Source organism: Harpia harpyja, chromosome 17, assembly GCF_026419915.1.
Source record: "Harpia harpyja isolate bHarHar1 chromosome 17, bHarHar1 primary haplotype, whole genome shotgun sequence".
Classification (NCBI taxonomy): domain Eukaryota; kingdom Metazoa; phylum Chordata; class Aves; order Accipitriformes; family Accipitridae; genus Harpia; species Harpia harpyja.
Window position 1 is genome coordinate 21,124,571 of NC_068956.1, and position 16,402 is coordinate 21,140,972.

The following is a 16,402-nucleotide window of genomic DNA, read 5'->3' on the forward strand; positions in this document are numbered from 1 at the left end:
TCTGGCTTGGTCTCTTTGGATGGTGGTCACACGACTGCCTGAGGCCTCTCCTCCGTAGCTCCGATTTCTCCCTTGGGCTGACCAAGGAAAGCGAGTTTCCCCTGTGCAGTCAAGTTTTTAAGAAGTCCCATGAGGATCTGCTTGCCTGCATCACACAAGGCCCACTTGGAGAGTCTGTTTGAAGGTTACAAATTTCTCTTGTGATGGCTTTATCAAAAGTCCATGTGAGCCTGACAGGCATCACAGTGGCTCCTGATGCAGGTTGAAGTGATGTTATGTTGGAGATGAAGGGGCTCTGTCAGTCATCCTGGAGCTGAAACTTGAACTAGACAACCCGCACGACCTTGTCTCGAGGAGCTACAAGAGAGGCTGTTGTACAACCACACAGGGATGCTCCTTGCAAGACCATTTCCAAGCAGGACAAAGCATCACTTTGGCTGCTCCGGGCAGCATTCTCCAGCCTTGCAGGATCTTTGAGCTCATTCTGCACTGAAGAAATGGATGAGAGATTTTCTGCTCCAGTACGTGAACTGCCCCCTTTGCTCCAAAGGTTTGCTGTGACTGTAGAGAAAAGCTGGCAAGGAACTGGGCACATTAGGAGCACATGCATTAAATACCACCATCATCTGCTCTTCAGCGTAACAACAGAGGAGTTGTGTTCAGGACCCACACCTGAGACACCCAGCATGGCAGAAGCAGCAGCAGCAGTGTTGAAAATGATTGACATTTCCTGCACCGATCAGGTTTATCGCACACCCTTGTTTCACTGCGCCTTCTCAACCACACCGCAGGCTCCCAGAGGGAGTCCTACAGCCACCAGCAGGAAGGAGCTGCTGCCCTGCATCGCTCTGCCCATCCCTGGGGATGTCTCCAACCCACAAAGCTCTCCAAGGAGAGCTTGGGAGAAACTCCAGGCTGAGGAGGATCTGCCTAAGACCAGCTTGACCCAGGAGACCAGTCCTCACTGGAGTCCCACAGGGTAGGACTGGGGGTGGGTAGAGGAGCAGGGGTGCCCCACTCTCACCAGGACCAACAGCTGGGTACTGGGAGGTATGCAAGAGCACCCCGTGGTAGGTATGCAGAAGATGTTCCTGGTGTCACTCTATTTAATGGCCTCCACAGGAAGGGTTGGTTTTTTTTTTCCTCCCCCTGCCCCCCCTTGAACTTGCCAACAGCAGCAGGTAGGTACAACAGAAATCAAACGCTGCTATTAATTTACATGAGCTGGGTGAAGCATAAGCAAAAGGAGTGTGGGAGATAAGGAGCTGGAGATGAGCATTTGCCAGGCAGGTTCCTTAAGGAAATCACCTTACAGAGATCCCCAATTGCACCCTGGAACCGGAGCTGTCACAGTGGTTTGGGTGACATGCAGCCTGAAAAGGGGAAAATTGCATTGGGGTCTTGCCAGGGGTGCTTGGGAGGCAGGGAGAAGGAATTTGGTTTTCATCCACCTATACAAAGCTTTCAGGTACGCACAAACATGGATTTAATTTATATTTTGCCAATTTCAGAAATAGAAATATTCTTTTTTTTTTTTTTTCCCTTGGGGGGGAAAGAACTGAATTCAGTAGCAAAACTCCCTGTGTCGGGCAGTGTGTTTTCCTACCTGCTCCCCCACCTCACAGACCACAGCAGCAGCTCTTGCTGCTCCAGCAGTTGTTGGTGACTCTGGCATGAGCCACCTATTTGAAGACTGACTATAACCACTGACCTGCTGGGGCTCAGACCCAGTTAAATGTTTTTCTGGGGGGGTGCAGACCACAGTGGCCCTCAGCACTAACCTGCCCCCCGTGTTCACAGGCTGAGGCTCTGCCCTGGTATCATCACAGTCACCATGGCCAAGGAGAGGCAGATGCTCCAGGAACTGCAGAGAGGGATGATGTATGAAATAAATCAACAAACAAACATAACAAGAAGAAATGAGTTTCCCTTGGCTCCTTCTGCAACAAAGCGATTTAATTAATGCTGAAACTCTGTGCACACAGGACACAGCAGAGCTGCTCGTGGTTGGCACGGGCTACATCTATAGAACTATTTCAGAGAAAGGAAAATGTCAGCATGATAAAAATGGCAAGTGTTAGCGTGCCACGTGCTGCCAGGAAATGGGGCTGCTACCCTATTCTAAACCTGGATCAGACTTTTAATGAAAGTTAACTTGTTCACCCCACCCTTTTCTTCTGACATTTAAAACTAATTTAGTGGGATACCACCCCCCTGCTGAGGGCCAGCAAGCACTGCCATAGGAGGCTGCCAGTGTTGGGGAGGCATGCAGGCTTTCATTCACTAACTTGCCAGCACACATCAACTGCTGAAAGCAAAGCAGCAGCAGAGCTTCAGTCATGCCATCACAGAAACTGGGAAAAAAAACCCCAAATGTATGTAGGTTTACGATATTGTCCTCCGCAGCTGGGGCAGCGAGGCGGCCAAGACCTGGGACCCAGGATGTCTGCACCCCAGCCACTGTGTGCCTGCTTGCCCCCCACCAGCTGCAGCCCAGCTGCTTTCAAAGCCAGACCCTGCTGCAGCCACAAATGCAAAGGCTACTTGTGAAATTAGAGGAAAAACCCATGATGAACTTTCACAAGGACCAGCAAAGTCACTGGCCAGCCACCAAGTGTGGAAATAGCACAGAGGCGAGGGGGACAAGGAAGGAAAACACCACTTCAAGTGGTGATCAAGTTGCTTTCTGCCTTACAGACCAGGCACTGCTCTTGCATGCTGGGTATTCACAGGCATGATTGAATTCACGCTTTCCTTCCCTGCAGGACAGCATTTTTCACCATACAACTCTGCTACAACAATAATTCAGACAGACTTTTACCTACGGGTAAATACCAATCTGCTATTTCAACAACAACATCCTCGCCAGGGCAAAATCCTGACACCCCCTGAGGTGACCGAGAAACCTCCTGTGGTCTTCCCACAGGCATGATTGTCACCCTGCATGGAACACCATGACAATTTTCAGCCATCAAGCTTATACAAAGCAGCTGCAGCAGAGGAGGTGATGTGCCCAGGCCAGGTCCTCCAGCAGCCACCAGCAGGGAGCTGCCTTCCCAGACCAGCTCCCGCCAGCCACCAGCAGTGGATGCAAACCTGCACCTTCCAGCTAACAACAAGCAGCCAATCTGATCTGTGACAGCTAAGACCAGAGCAGCTACATTTTGAACAAAGCTATCATCAGCAGTGAAAAAGAGCCCAAAGCTTTCATTACATCAAAATCACTTTCTTTCAGGTTTCTGTTTTTAGCTCTGGCTGCTAGGGTACCTTACACTTCATCTTGCTCAATTCCCCCTCTGCAGGACATCCACCAGAGAACTTCAACACTGACAACAGAAGCTAAAAAGCATCATAGGCAGACATAAGCAAAGGCAGCACAACAGTAAATAAAATCCTTGGGAACATATTGCAGTTGTACTGAAGATGCATTTGCATGAAAGGGTCTTATTACCTTTCACTGTTAGTACCTGAAGCAAACAGTCTTAGAGAAGGCTACTTCAAAGTGGCAGTTATTGCAGAAACACTTGAAAATCTGGCTAGAGATAAGATTCATGGAGGCCACTGTGCCTTGGTTCCCCTGAGCACTAGGAGCATCTCCAACCCCTCACATGGGCGACGCAGGTAAAGGGAGGCTGCAGAAACAATTTTAAAAGAATCGCCCAAGTGCTGAGCAAGCCAGTCCCGACGCCCCGGTGCTGGCCTAGATGTGCAAAGCAGCCCCTGAAATCCCACAGCTCTGGATTTCACGTTCCTCTCGGCATCCTGAACCCAAACCTTGTCCTCCAAGGGCTGAGCCAGGGTCTTGCTTCAACTGGTGGTGCCCTAGTGTAACCCGCCACCAGTTAGAGGCAAGGGAGGCTTCCTTCTGCGCAGCCCCCTGGCTCTGCAGGGGTTTCAGCAGGAGGCTGGCGATGACCCACAGCCCACCCTGCCCACTCGCAGTCCTGAGGTCTGGGGGACATGTCTCCAAAACCCTGCCAGGATGGAGAGCCCACTGCACACAGCCCCTCCTCCGTCGGCCAAGTCAGAGAGCTGCTCCCCGCAGGAGGCACAGCAGCGAGCACCCAGGCAGCGTCCCAGTTCAGTGGGAGGCTTGCAAAGTGCTGAGGCAGCTCTCTCGCTGGGCAATTGTCAGCTAATGATTTTGGACACATGCTGTTAAGGCTTTGGCAGCCGCTGTTTCAGATCTAAGTCCTCCGATGGATCTACCCGCACGGTTCCCAATGCAGGAGGCCGTTGTGCAAGAAGGCACCGTGAGAAACACAAGTGTTTCCAAGGTTTGGTATATTCCCAGGGGATGCTAGCTGAATTTGGTCCATCTACTTAATTATCAGCTTCCTTAATTACCAGCTCCCACCTTTTCCTTCAAGAAAGATCCGTTCTTTGCAAATCCAGCCTCCCATGGCTTACCTGATTACAGGACAAGACATTTACCTGGAAACTCCACTTTGGATTGGTGCCACAAAATGAAGTAAACTTCTCAGAGAACTGAAAAAAATTTTCACTAGCAATAAGCAACACTGATCATCAAATGAATAGTGATTCTTTGGATTAACGTTAAAACCCATTTATTCAGGCTTTTGTGCAGGGTGCACAATTCAACGCAGTTACGTATACACAGTATGCACATCCTATTAGCGTACAAAAAGGCAAGTAGCAACGGGTGCTTACACTGGAATGTATGTACAGACATATTAAATTGGGAGTTTTACATTAGAAAATTATCTGACATTATTCATGTATCATCAGGGCTATTAGGATTTGTGTAGAAAACCAATAAAACTTGGAAAGTATCTACTCTTATTTCACTTTACCCAGGCTGGATATAGAGTCAGGCTTCCCACACTACATCATTTGTGGGCAAAGCCTACAAGATCCTCCAAGCACTTTGAAGGGTCACATCACATTTCACTCTAGCACGTCCCATTACATGTTAAAGATTAACATATTAGTATTATTTCCTGTTTTTCTGGGAAGAACAATGGCTTAAATACTTCAAAAAGCTAATTTTCTCCTGGGAAAAGACAACAAAGGAAAGATTTAGAGAGACCATGAGAGAACCAAACATTAACAAAATGTCATAACAGCACTTCTGGTCCTTCCAAAAAACTCTTCATGGACCAGGCAGCACCTAATTTAAAGCGCTGTAAACTGTCCAGAGTTAGAGAAGCACAATAGCAGGCCTTGGCAGACCCCAGGTCTTCTGCTGATCTTTACCTTGTTCCTATCCTAAGGGCTGCAAGAGATCGTACTTTTGTAACCTGCACAAAAAGACACAGAGAGATCAAGTAGATTTAGCAAAAGGATACTAAACAAAAACAATAAATAGAAATATGCAGCAATATTGTAAGAGCCCTATTTCACTCCCTGTAACTATTCTGAATTTAATCTCCAACTGAATTTTGTTTCTAAAACATCAGCAGAATGAGGGAGCATCAGAAAAAGAATGATTTAAGAAACAGATGGTTCTTGTGGCCAAGGCCCCCAAGGACACCCAGAACCCATCTTCATTGTCTTTCAGCTTGAAGAGCAGGTCCGACTCTCTAACTTCTCTTCTATGCCAGAGTCAAATTTTTACAGATACCAGTACAGTTTTGATGACAAATTTTAGCATTATAAAGAACCTAACCTAAAATCCACCCAGGAGTAGTTTTAAAGGGCTAATTTGCTAATGCAGATGACACAAACCACAGCTGAGTGCGACATAGGTAAGACTGTGTTAAAACTGCTCCCAAAGGTGACTGAAATAAGATGCCTTGTGCATAAATACACCAAATATAGGACATATCTGTAGAACATTCAATCACAGCCAATATGATTGCAGACATCTTTTTAGCACAGCACACGTGCCGTTTGCTGTACAAACTCTGGGGTTTAGTTTATTCAGTTTGTTGCCTTGCATGAGCGTTTTGGAGAAAAGGTAAGGACAGCATAAAGAATCTCTCTCAAATTTATTTCTCTCCTAAAGTTTTAAAGTTCTCTGGTGGAAATCTTTACAATGAGTCAAAATTTACCCGAGTGAAGATACATTTCAAAAATGTGTATTTTCCATGTTGATTTTAATGAAAACTCATTGTTGAAGTGGCTTGAAAAATATTTTCCTTTTAGAGAATGACTTCCTTTAATATATTATATCATGAATAGGCAAAGAATAATCAGTATTTTAAATTCACCCTTCCTACAGTGCAAACCTCTCTTTCCCATTGTTTTAGAGAAACACTTCAGCTATAAGTATTAATAAATCAGAATTTTATTCAAAAGGAATCAGGAAAAAGACTTAATTACCAGATTCTCTTTGTCATTCAGTAAGCATAGGACATCAGTTGCTATTCAAAAGTAAGAAGCCCTCAATAGCACTTTTTTACGTTTACAAGTGCAGCTACAGCATGTAACACGTAGGAATGTCATGTCGAATTTTATACCACAGCCTGTTTCCCCACACAAATAGTTTTCTGGCACAGAAAGTCAGTGGGAACTTCCAGGGCTTGAGCATAAGCAAATAAGACATGTGGTTAAGATTCAGAAGTACTAAAACTACCCTGGTGTTTTAAAAGCTGACAGCAATTCCTGGCCAGGGGTGGGGAGAAGAAACGGGCTTCTGGCAGTGAGTGAAACTGTACAGTGGGAAGGTACCACTGAAACCAGTGAAATGTCTCCTGGTACTAAGAGATCCTCAGAAACAACTGGCTTTTGCAGGACAAAAACAAACATGCAGATAAATAGATCCAATTTTGCTATCAAGGACAAAAAGCTGAACCATATTTACTCTGCATGCTGTAATATTTTTTTAAATAATTTTTTAAACACAGTTAGCTTTAAAAAGCTTGATTTCTAAAACTATTAAAGATCAAAGTTTTATACAAAAATAAGTAGCAACTTGTGTATTTCACTTTAATATAGCCATTACAAGGCCTGATGCCACATACTATATTAGAAATCTCCAGTTTAACCATGCTATATATATTTTTATATATGTGTATAAATTACCACGCTCAGTTAAACGCAAAGCAAATGATACTTCCTTTTCCTCAGAAAATAGTTTAATCCATTAAGCTCCAGACTGCAAAGCTAGTTGCAGTGTCATAGGCAGAACACAATTTTACAAAATAGCTGGGGAGGAAAAAGGCATTTTTACTCTTAAATTGATAGAATGAGCCACAACAGAAGTAATTAAAGAAAATATGACTGAAGAAATATATGGTATTCTCTTCTCCAGTGCTCTCTAAAAAATCCAGCAAATATCAATAAATAAATAGCCTGGTGAATTTTACCAAAGTACTTTGCTACCATAAATTTAGTTTGAGAAAAAGTCGACCTTGCCGTACGTAGCTGCCTGCCTCTTGTTTTCACCCTGTAGTCTAACTAGTCAGCTAATGCAACATAGTTCTTTTGGTCAGTCTTTAGGCTTAAGCTTTTTTCCCCACAATGTTTTTAAACTTCTAATTATCCAACATCTTCCTTCCCTGTCTTAAACTTGCATTCACATACTTAAACAAAGTTATTTAATTGCATTAAAGCTCTCAATGATCTAAACTGAAATCTATTCTTCAGGTTAAATAAATGACATGACACACTAGCAAGGACAAAAAAAAAAAACCCACCAAAAAACCAACAGCAGTAAAGCAAGGCAAGAAGTAAGAACCAGTTCAAAGACTGGGAGAAAACACAGGTGAAAAGGGCCACCCAAAGCATACAGAAGCCACCACTAGAAAGAAGGTTCTCCAGAATTTATTTTCACAGCCCTGTATTAAAATGAATGGAGACGGGTATGAGATCTTTTCCCCCCGACACCTGCCACTGCTTCTTAAAGTCAGGATGGGCTGAAGAACCACTGGATACCTAAGTCCACAAGGGTGTCTGCACTTAAGCTATAGAGCAGTTCAGCTTTTACCAGGGTGACCTGCAGACAAGGTTGGAAGCCAGGCAGGAATATGACCATAACTTTCCTGTGGACTCATTTAAGAAAGTCAACTACTTCATAGTTTTTTTTCTTTTTAGTATTTTTACATCCAGGACAACTGTTGTGCAGAAAAGCAAAGCCATAGCACCATGCAGTTGTGCCCAACTACTCTGCTGTTTGAGCGGGCATAGCCATCCTATTCCAGTGCTTTCTCTTGCATAGTCCAGACAGACAGATAAGCTACACAACGAAAGCACAGGATTTCTCTCCCACTTGCTCCCTTGCGTGACTAGGGCTAGGCTCAAAGTTGAACCTCATGGGTATAAACGCTGTGATTCAGATCTTCCCCAGTTTTCTGCATGCATTAATATACTTGTTTTCTGACATTTTCTGTTCTCCAGAATGCTCCTAGCAATTATTAACTACTCAATACAGCTACTTCATCTATAAGGTGGCATATACTATGTGTGCCTGATAAGAGAACATGTAGCCAAGATTAATCCAAAGATTATTCCAGGAAGTAGCAGTAATAGTTCTAAATTTAAATATGATGAGTTCGCCGGCTTTGAAAGCAACACTGTAAGATCCCAAATGCAAAAGAACAAAGAGGAAAAGCTGTGTTTTTATATGGTACAGAAGTACAACAACTGGCAGTCAGCAGCGAGATGGATGCCCGAAACACTGTTTGCAAGACAAGAAATCCAAGAATTCAAAACGTGACTTAAACTGAAGAAAAACTATCAAGGACAGGAAATATACAGCAGAAGTACCAATTAATGATATGAAGATTTCTTATCATTTTTAGAAATTTTTCTGATGTGTGAACAAGCTTGCTGTCCTGCTGCAAATCCCTAAACACTGAATCTGCTCACTCAAACATAAATTAATTTGTTCCCAGCAATAAAGGCAGCAGCAGCAGGATTGACTGGTCTGTGTATTCTGGATGTTACCTATGCATTCTCAACTTACTTTGTTGAAGATCGAAGTGCACTTGGCAGAAAAGTTTTCAGCCTCAGCCCCGATGCAAATGAATCTCTTTCTGGCAATACAACTGCAATTACCATATTCATAGAGATTATTAATTAATCAGAAGTGCTGCTTAAATAAAAGTAAAGTGCAACTATTTCAACTCATCAGTATAATGTATTTTAAGAAAACATTTGACATTGTAGTCAATCATTTACTGGAAGCTCAGTTTAGTAGAATATTATTGAAGTTATAGATTAAGTAGTTAAATACTGTATCAAGTTTAATGAAGAAATCCAAGGGTGAATAAGAAGCATGAAAGCTGAGGCCACAGGGAGCTGTAGACTGGATACAAGATCCCGCAGAGTTCAGCATATGTAGTCACGGAGCCTATCATGCGATTACTGTTTCACATAGGTACGTATGGGTTTCGCGTTGCTGGAACAAGCAGTGGGGCAGCTAGAACCGTGCATGTACACAACTTATCTTGTCAATGCAGAAATGCTCCAAGGCAAAATTATCAGACTGCAGAGGACGTCTTCTGCTGAAATTTAGCAAGCTATTATAGAGGCCTGTCTGGGTACACATGGCCTTAAGAACTCCAAGACCTTTTAGTGCTGGATAGCAAGCTTTCTAAAGCCTTCAGCTAAATATTCAGGTAATGGCAATTCCTCTCATGTAAATAAGGTAGTTTAAAAGCAAACAAAAAAGCCCCAAACAAGCAAAAAAAAAAAAAAAAAGGCAATGCCATTTTCCTACCTCTGAGCTTGATCTCTTTTCACCTGATCCACTTATCCAGAGCACAGGGAACATTAACTCTTACACACATGTGCATTAGGAATATTTGCACTGACTAGGCCGCCTCCTTTGATGTGCATTGCCATGTCCCCTTGTTTCTTCTGCTGCCTAAAGCCTACTGCTGTGAACAAAAACACTCTGATGCATTATTTACAAAAGCCAATATGAACACCTAATGGAATCCCAGCAATTCAAAAAGCTCCATTTCCCTTTGCTAACTCTGTCTTTCCCTAAACCATGAGCTATGTGGGCATAATCTATCTCCTCCTGAGTATCTAGAATATTGCAGGCACTGCTGCAAATATTTTGGTCTCTTCTTGTGAAGAAATTTGATGGTCTGGGATTAGAGTTTTGGGGGGAAGGCTTTTTGGGCTTTGGTGAGTCCACTTCATTCACATTAAATGAAACATGCACATTTGATATGTCAGCAATCTCTTTGCATGGAAGGAAGGAAAAGCAAAACAAGCCGAAGTTTCTCTAACTGCACTCAAAAGGAGCAGTTTGTCAACTCAGTCTGCGGATGGTAAAAGTGAACGCAAGTGACAGGCTCCATGAATAAAAACAAAATCAGATAACTGGCCTATGCCTATAGATCTGGACTCAGCTCAATGAAATGAAAAGCGCAACTCCCTCCAACAAATTGGCTCCTGAATTTGCTAAACAAATCATTGGTCTCACATAGTGAATTTGTGGATGCTGCAACAGTACACTGAAAAGGAGTCTTCAACACAAGTGAATAAATGGGCCAGTTAAGGATTCTACCTCACATTTGTGTTTGGGTTTTTTTTGTTTTTGTTTTTGTTGTTTTTTTTTTTCTCCTTATAGCCCTTTACCATTACTCTTCACCATTATGCCATCCTTTCCAGCCCTGAGCTGCTCCTTGCTGCTGACTGGGTCCCCAAACTGGGAAAACAACCAGTCCTGTAAAACCCACATGCTTGCAGACCAATTGGTTGGGGAGGAAAGGTGCTGCATTGGCCTGCTTAGAAGCAGAGCAGAGGGACAAGCTGCTTGGCAGGTCCCACAGCAGCCAGCCAGAACCATCTCCCAGCCACTCACCCAGCTGACCAGCCAGCACAGCATTCCAGCTGGGAGGCAGGTGCCCTCCATCTCTAAGCACAGACAAGAGAATATGCTCTGAGGCAGTCAAAGAAATTACCACAGTTTGTATGCTGATCCATTGACACCTACTACATTTTCCAGGAAAATCTTATCACCCAGCCAAGATACATTGTTATATGTACGAGACAACTTCTATTAATAAGTGAACTTTGCTCTTTCGTAAGGAAGCCTTCTATTTTCTTATGTTGGTATTTTTATTCAGAAAGTACATTTATGAACACTAGCATCAACCACCTCATCCCGCTGGGATACATCATCTTTTTAAAATCCCCGATTCTTGAAACCAATCCAAAGTCCTGAGAACAACTTTTTAGATTATCCACATGTGAACAGATGTGGAAAAAGCTTGCATAAAAGTTCCCTTTCAAAAGCAAAAGGTTTTAACTAATCATTTTAATCTCTGTTTTCTTTAAGAAAAAATTAAGAAAACATACTTGAGGTACTTTCTCCTCAGAAGTTTAAAATACTTCATTTAGAACAAGCGTCTTTTTTCCTCAACAGTGCTTAAGCAGGTAACTTGAACAGCCCTAGAGAAAAAAATTTAAGAAAGAGGCAAAAGAACAATAGTGCTTTCCAAACTGGGTTTAAAAAAGCAGACATGAATTTTGTTCCATTTTGGACAAAATAAACAGAGTATACAAGAAACGTGCTCAAAGAGTACAACCAACAGAAAATGTAGGTTTTGATGTGCAGAGAAGACTACTTCAAGAAGATAGAATATCTTCTTTCACATTGAGGCATTCTGGGTGATTGTATTAGCCTGGCCTGGAAATAGTGGCACTATTTTGCATCCTTTTCCTTCCACCTCAAGAGAACATTTAAAAAAAACAAAACCAAAAAAACCCCAGCTTTTAAAGCACTTACCTCCCCTTTCAAGCACAATATTCTCAAGTTACATACCTATGCAGAAGCTCTCTAACAAGTGAGAAATCTCAAATCTAATGCTTCAGCAGGAGAACTCCAAGAGGAGAGAAGTATAAAACTAGAAATAGGCACAGTTAAAAGTATCAAGTACAGGTTTTAATTCATCACAGCAATCCTGCCATAGGGAGTAACAAAAAGGGTCACGTGCTTGTACTGAGTGCAAGGCCAAACAAATACAAGATAGAATGGAATGTCACCTGAGAGGAGGTCTAATTTATGTGAGAGCTGCTTAGCAGATTAATTTGTATATGTATTTATACATGACTGTTCCTGCCTTCTCCAAGTGCGTTACACAGGTGAAAAAGCCCACAAACTCACCATCATCTAAAACATATGGCCATGCGTATATTTGACAGCACTGTCCACTATAATGTGCAGTATCAAAAAACCCCATCAAGGTTTCTCAGTGCTTAAGACATCAACCTATTAAACTGAATTTCACTTAACCTGGGGCTAAGCAATATGTAGGCAGTGATTGAAAGTTCTTACATTACCCATAGAGCTCTTATGTGGCAAATTACTCTCTGTTCTCAAGACAACCAATTTGCTCTGATGATTCACATCCTGTTTTGAATCAATCACCAGTGCTTCCTCCCAACTGTATGTGGTAATTTCTTAAGCACAGTACCATTCTCTAGGGATACAATTTTAATTTTTTTTTTTAAACTTCATTTTAACCACAGTGTGAAACAAAAGATAGTCAAAATTTGTACATTGCTCTGGGAAAAGGCTATTACAGTGCATTTAGTAAAGCTGTCAGAAATAAAGGGCATTAAATAACAACAATGGACCTCAGAGAAATTAACTGTATCTCTTTATTGTTAACCAATGAATGTTATCCAAAATAGTAGATGTAATTGTAGCTTAATTGTACAACACAAAACATGATGCTAAAGGAAAAAGCATGTGGAAAATTACTTCACCAAGTAATCATTAAATGTATTCTTAGTATTTCCGCACCAGTAAGTGTTCCCAACTGCTGGTGACAGCAGCTTTTACCACTGTGTTCATTGTGAAAATCTGTATTACAAATGGTTGTTCCTGGTTGTTTAGAAAAAAAAAAAAAAAATCACACAGCTTTATAAATGGATCTAATCCATTTATCCCTACTCTATATATTGTAGATTTATGAACAGCAAACTTTACTGGTATTTTTTCTCAACACTGAAACTGATGTATCAGTATTAGTGCACACTTTCCAGGGAAAAATGAAGACTCACTGGAAGCACAGTATTTCACCTGCTATGGCAAACTGTTCAAATACTTCAGAAGTCTGCTTAAGCTTCGGTGTATGAAGCCTGTGAAACAAAAACTGTTCTTACAGCACACTGCAAGTAGAAACACCAGCTTCCACCAAGCAGCATTTTGAAGCATGTGCACACCATCTGCACATCAGTCTTCAAGGTCAACCAGATATGTTTAGCCCCACAAACCAAAAATATATTAATGTATCTTTATTTTATTTTCATGATGTCACCCCACATAGCCAACCTTTAACTCCAACAAAAAAAAGAAAAAAAACTTAGTTGGACTGTTCATAAGAAATTTAAACCTATTGTGCATGAAAAAATGTTTAATAAAATGGCAAATTTTAATAGATATGTGTAAATTTATGAGTGCATAATATCAAACAGAAAAGAGCTGAACCACCATCAGAGAAAGCAGGATTGTTCCACTGTAGATATTTACTAGGGTACTATAACAGAAGGAATAACTGCAGTCCTCATTAACTGTAAAATTATTTCTAAAGTTCAATTTCTAAACAAATTTCTCAAAAAAGCAGGTCTCCTTTTCAAGAGGGAAAGGACTTAATAACAATGATCTGACATCATATACAACAATTACAATACTAGCTTCACTGAAAACTGAAGCTACAAACACTTTTACTCCAATTCGGGGAACTTTCATTTTGTGTTTGGAAAACCAAAACCAAACTGACACACACATTCTACACCCCTCCCAGGAGATAGTATACCAGTGACAGGTTACAGCTTTAAAACACACAAGATGCTTTTACAATTTAAACTCAACAAAAGGCAGTTAGACAGTATTTAGCACTATAAATCCATCTTAAAGTAAAACAAATCCTAGGAGTAAGGGCTCCTAGCATTCTATGATACCACTGTGTAGTGATAGTCAATTTAAACAGTTTTTTTCATGGTGTTTGAAGGACCAGTCATCATGTACATAGTAGTGAGGTAGGATACTGTCCCCTCCCTGGGACTGATGTTTTCATATGCTCCCTTGCCAGAAAGGTCCAGGTCTCCCTACTGCAAATAAAATAATTACAAGCAAATAGCACATGAAGCTTTGTTTTTTGGTTGGGTTTTTTCTTCCTCCCCTTTGCTGCATTAGAACATTTTGTGCATCTAAAAGAATCACCTAGGAAAAGCAATACTTATTCAAGTCTATCAGCAGCCATGTGCTGCCCACAGGTAGTGTTCCATTTAAAAATATTTCCTGGAACTACCACCTGCCATCCAGACCTTTGTGAACAGGTAGGCAAAGAAAACCATCAATGATGACAGGACATGAAACACCAAAGAATTTCACTTGGGAGGAAAAAAAATCAAAACTGAAAGTCAGCAATATCAAACTCTTAATGGTGTAGCTACATTGAAAAATGTAATTTCGAACTTCATACTGAAATAGTACCTATCCCGTTTGGGTTCAGTTCCATTCTTCTATTTCTTAATGTTTAAACAATATATACACTTGCCAGTCATTATATACTTCACATCAGTTTCCAAAGAAAAAAAAATATGAAAAAATGAAACTGAAAACATGACGGGGAAAAAAACGGCTATCATTCTCCACACCCCCCCCCCCAAAAGCTAGGGATGACAGACTGCCTTACTGTTGAATAGCTTCCCCTGAATTTGTCTTCTAGCCACTGTAGTCAAACTGGTATTAAGTGCTTTGGCAAAGTGGGGTGCAATCCATCAAACCTGCAAAGGCCCGCTTTTTTCTCTGTTGGTGGTTCAGCTTTACGAGGAACATATATGCAAAATAACAGCTCTCACATTGCTTCAAACTCATCAATACGCTGCTTTGTATTGCCTTGTCGGATTTGTCGAAGAGTCTTGTACTTATCACGGCCTGCTTTAACATTCTCAGCATGAAGGACATCATTTTGTGTTTTCTTGGTTTCATCTCTGGCTTGAGCCAACTCAGAACTTAAAGCCTGTTGAATAAAATATTTGCATTTAAGTACTTTGACTAATCTTTTAATGCTTCTGGAATTTCTGGCAACAACTATTCTGCAACTTGGATAAGGATTTCTTAAATGCCAACCTATGAAGTACTTGTGCTGTTCACTAACTCAAGTTGTGAGGTCTATCAGAAAGACTGCAGAAGGAAAGAGAAGGAGAGCATAGGATTCCTTCCTTACGTAAGTGGGGGTATCAAACTAAAGAAAAAAAGGCCTCATACCATAACATCCAAGAAGAAAGGGACCAGCAGAATAAAGGAGGAAAATGACCTTATTTTTCAATTTTTGCTTGACTAAAGACAGCTCTTGTTTATCTCCCTGATCCTTTTCAGTGATTGGCCAAACAGAAAGGATATTACACATACATGCTGCTAAGATTCCTTCCGAAATAGACATTTCATAACAAGGCAAAGGGTTACCACGGAAATGGATTATGATACTTTGAGGGGTAAGACTAGTCTAGGAGGAAATGCTCCATTTCAGGGAAATAAGATTAATCCAAAATGGGCATAATTTACTTTTTGCACTTACAACATCTGTGAATGATTGCAAATAAACATGAATACTATTAAGCAAGCATCTGTTCATACCACTTAATGAATTTCAGTATTAAGAAAGGAAAGCATTACATTTTAACATTCAGTGTCCTGGATATTACATAATTATTAGAAATGTTTACTGGCCAGTGCGACAACATACTAATACTTTTAAGCTATAAAGCACAATCTTACATCCAATCTTTCTATCTAGTCCACTTCTAGAACACTACGAATTATATCAGTTGGTAAATTAGTAATAAACCTAGTAAATGATAAAAAGGCTGTTTTCTTGGCACACCATAATTTCAATGAGAGTTTTGACAAATAAAGAATGAAAACCCAAAGCCTGAATTATGTCGATACAACCATGAATCTTCATTACCTGGAGCTGTTTCTTAACACGTTCATTTTTCTGTGTTTCTGTTACCCGTTCTTCCTCACTCCTGTGATTCATGACACCATCAGAAGACAGTTCTGCACTGGCTTCAGCATTGTTCTCATCATGTTCATCATGTTCATTCTCTGTTGGAGGAATAACTGGTGGGGGAGGAGGTGGAGGAGGAGCAGACATCACAGATTTCAGTTCTTCTTTGGTCTTTTCCAAGTCCTCTTGGGCTGCAAAAGCCTAAATACAGTAAACAGTATTTAGCATCTCTTAAAATTATTTATGAATAGTCAGAAAAATAAATATTTGAGATGTTTTCAGACACATGAAAACTGTCCTTTATAAACGACATGACTAGCTTACGCACTGAAAATTGTCAAATAGGAATACAGGGTAAAAAAAGATGTGACCCAAAACCAGCTGTACCACAGCCCAGCTATTTCCAGCAGTAGGCAAGAGAAGAGTGAGAGAATAGGGCAGTTGTACTGATTGCTTTCCAACTTTCCTAGCCTCCTGAAATTTGAGGGACTTCCTAAATCAAAGGTGATGTCGTTGAA

General features: G+C 41.2%; 1 protein-coding gene across 3 annotated transcripts in view; it reads right to left on the reverse strand.

Annotated features, from left to right (window-relative positions):
- Positions 1 to 4,551: 4,551 nt before the first annotated feature.
- Positions 4,552 to 16,402, reverse strand: part of RDX (radixin) — a 50,974-nt gene continuing 39,123 nt past the window's right edge. The window contains exons 13-17 of one of the 3 annotated variants that reach the window (XR_008239003.1): positions 15,843 to 16,085; positions 14,734 to 14,894; positions 9,626 to 9,785; positions 8,870 to 8,951; positions 4,552 to 5,261 (exon numbers count right to left, since the gene is read on the reverse strand). Coding sequence is in view for 2 of the 3 variants with exons in the window: in XM_052812967.1 (XP_052668927.1) it covers positions 11,259 to 11,313; positions 14,734 to 14,894; positions 15,843 to 16,085 (459 nt within the window). In the remaining variant the exon portion in view is untranslated. Of the gene's footprint in view, positions 5,262 to 8,869; positions 8,952 to 9,625; positions 9,786 to 11,243; positions 11,314 to 14,733; positions 14,895 to 15,842; positions 16,086 to 16,402 lie in introns of those variants that run through there. The other 2 variants (XM_052812968.1, XM_052812967.1) reach the window with 2 other exon arrangements.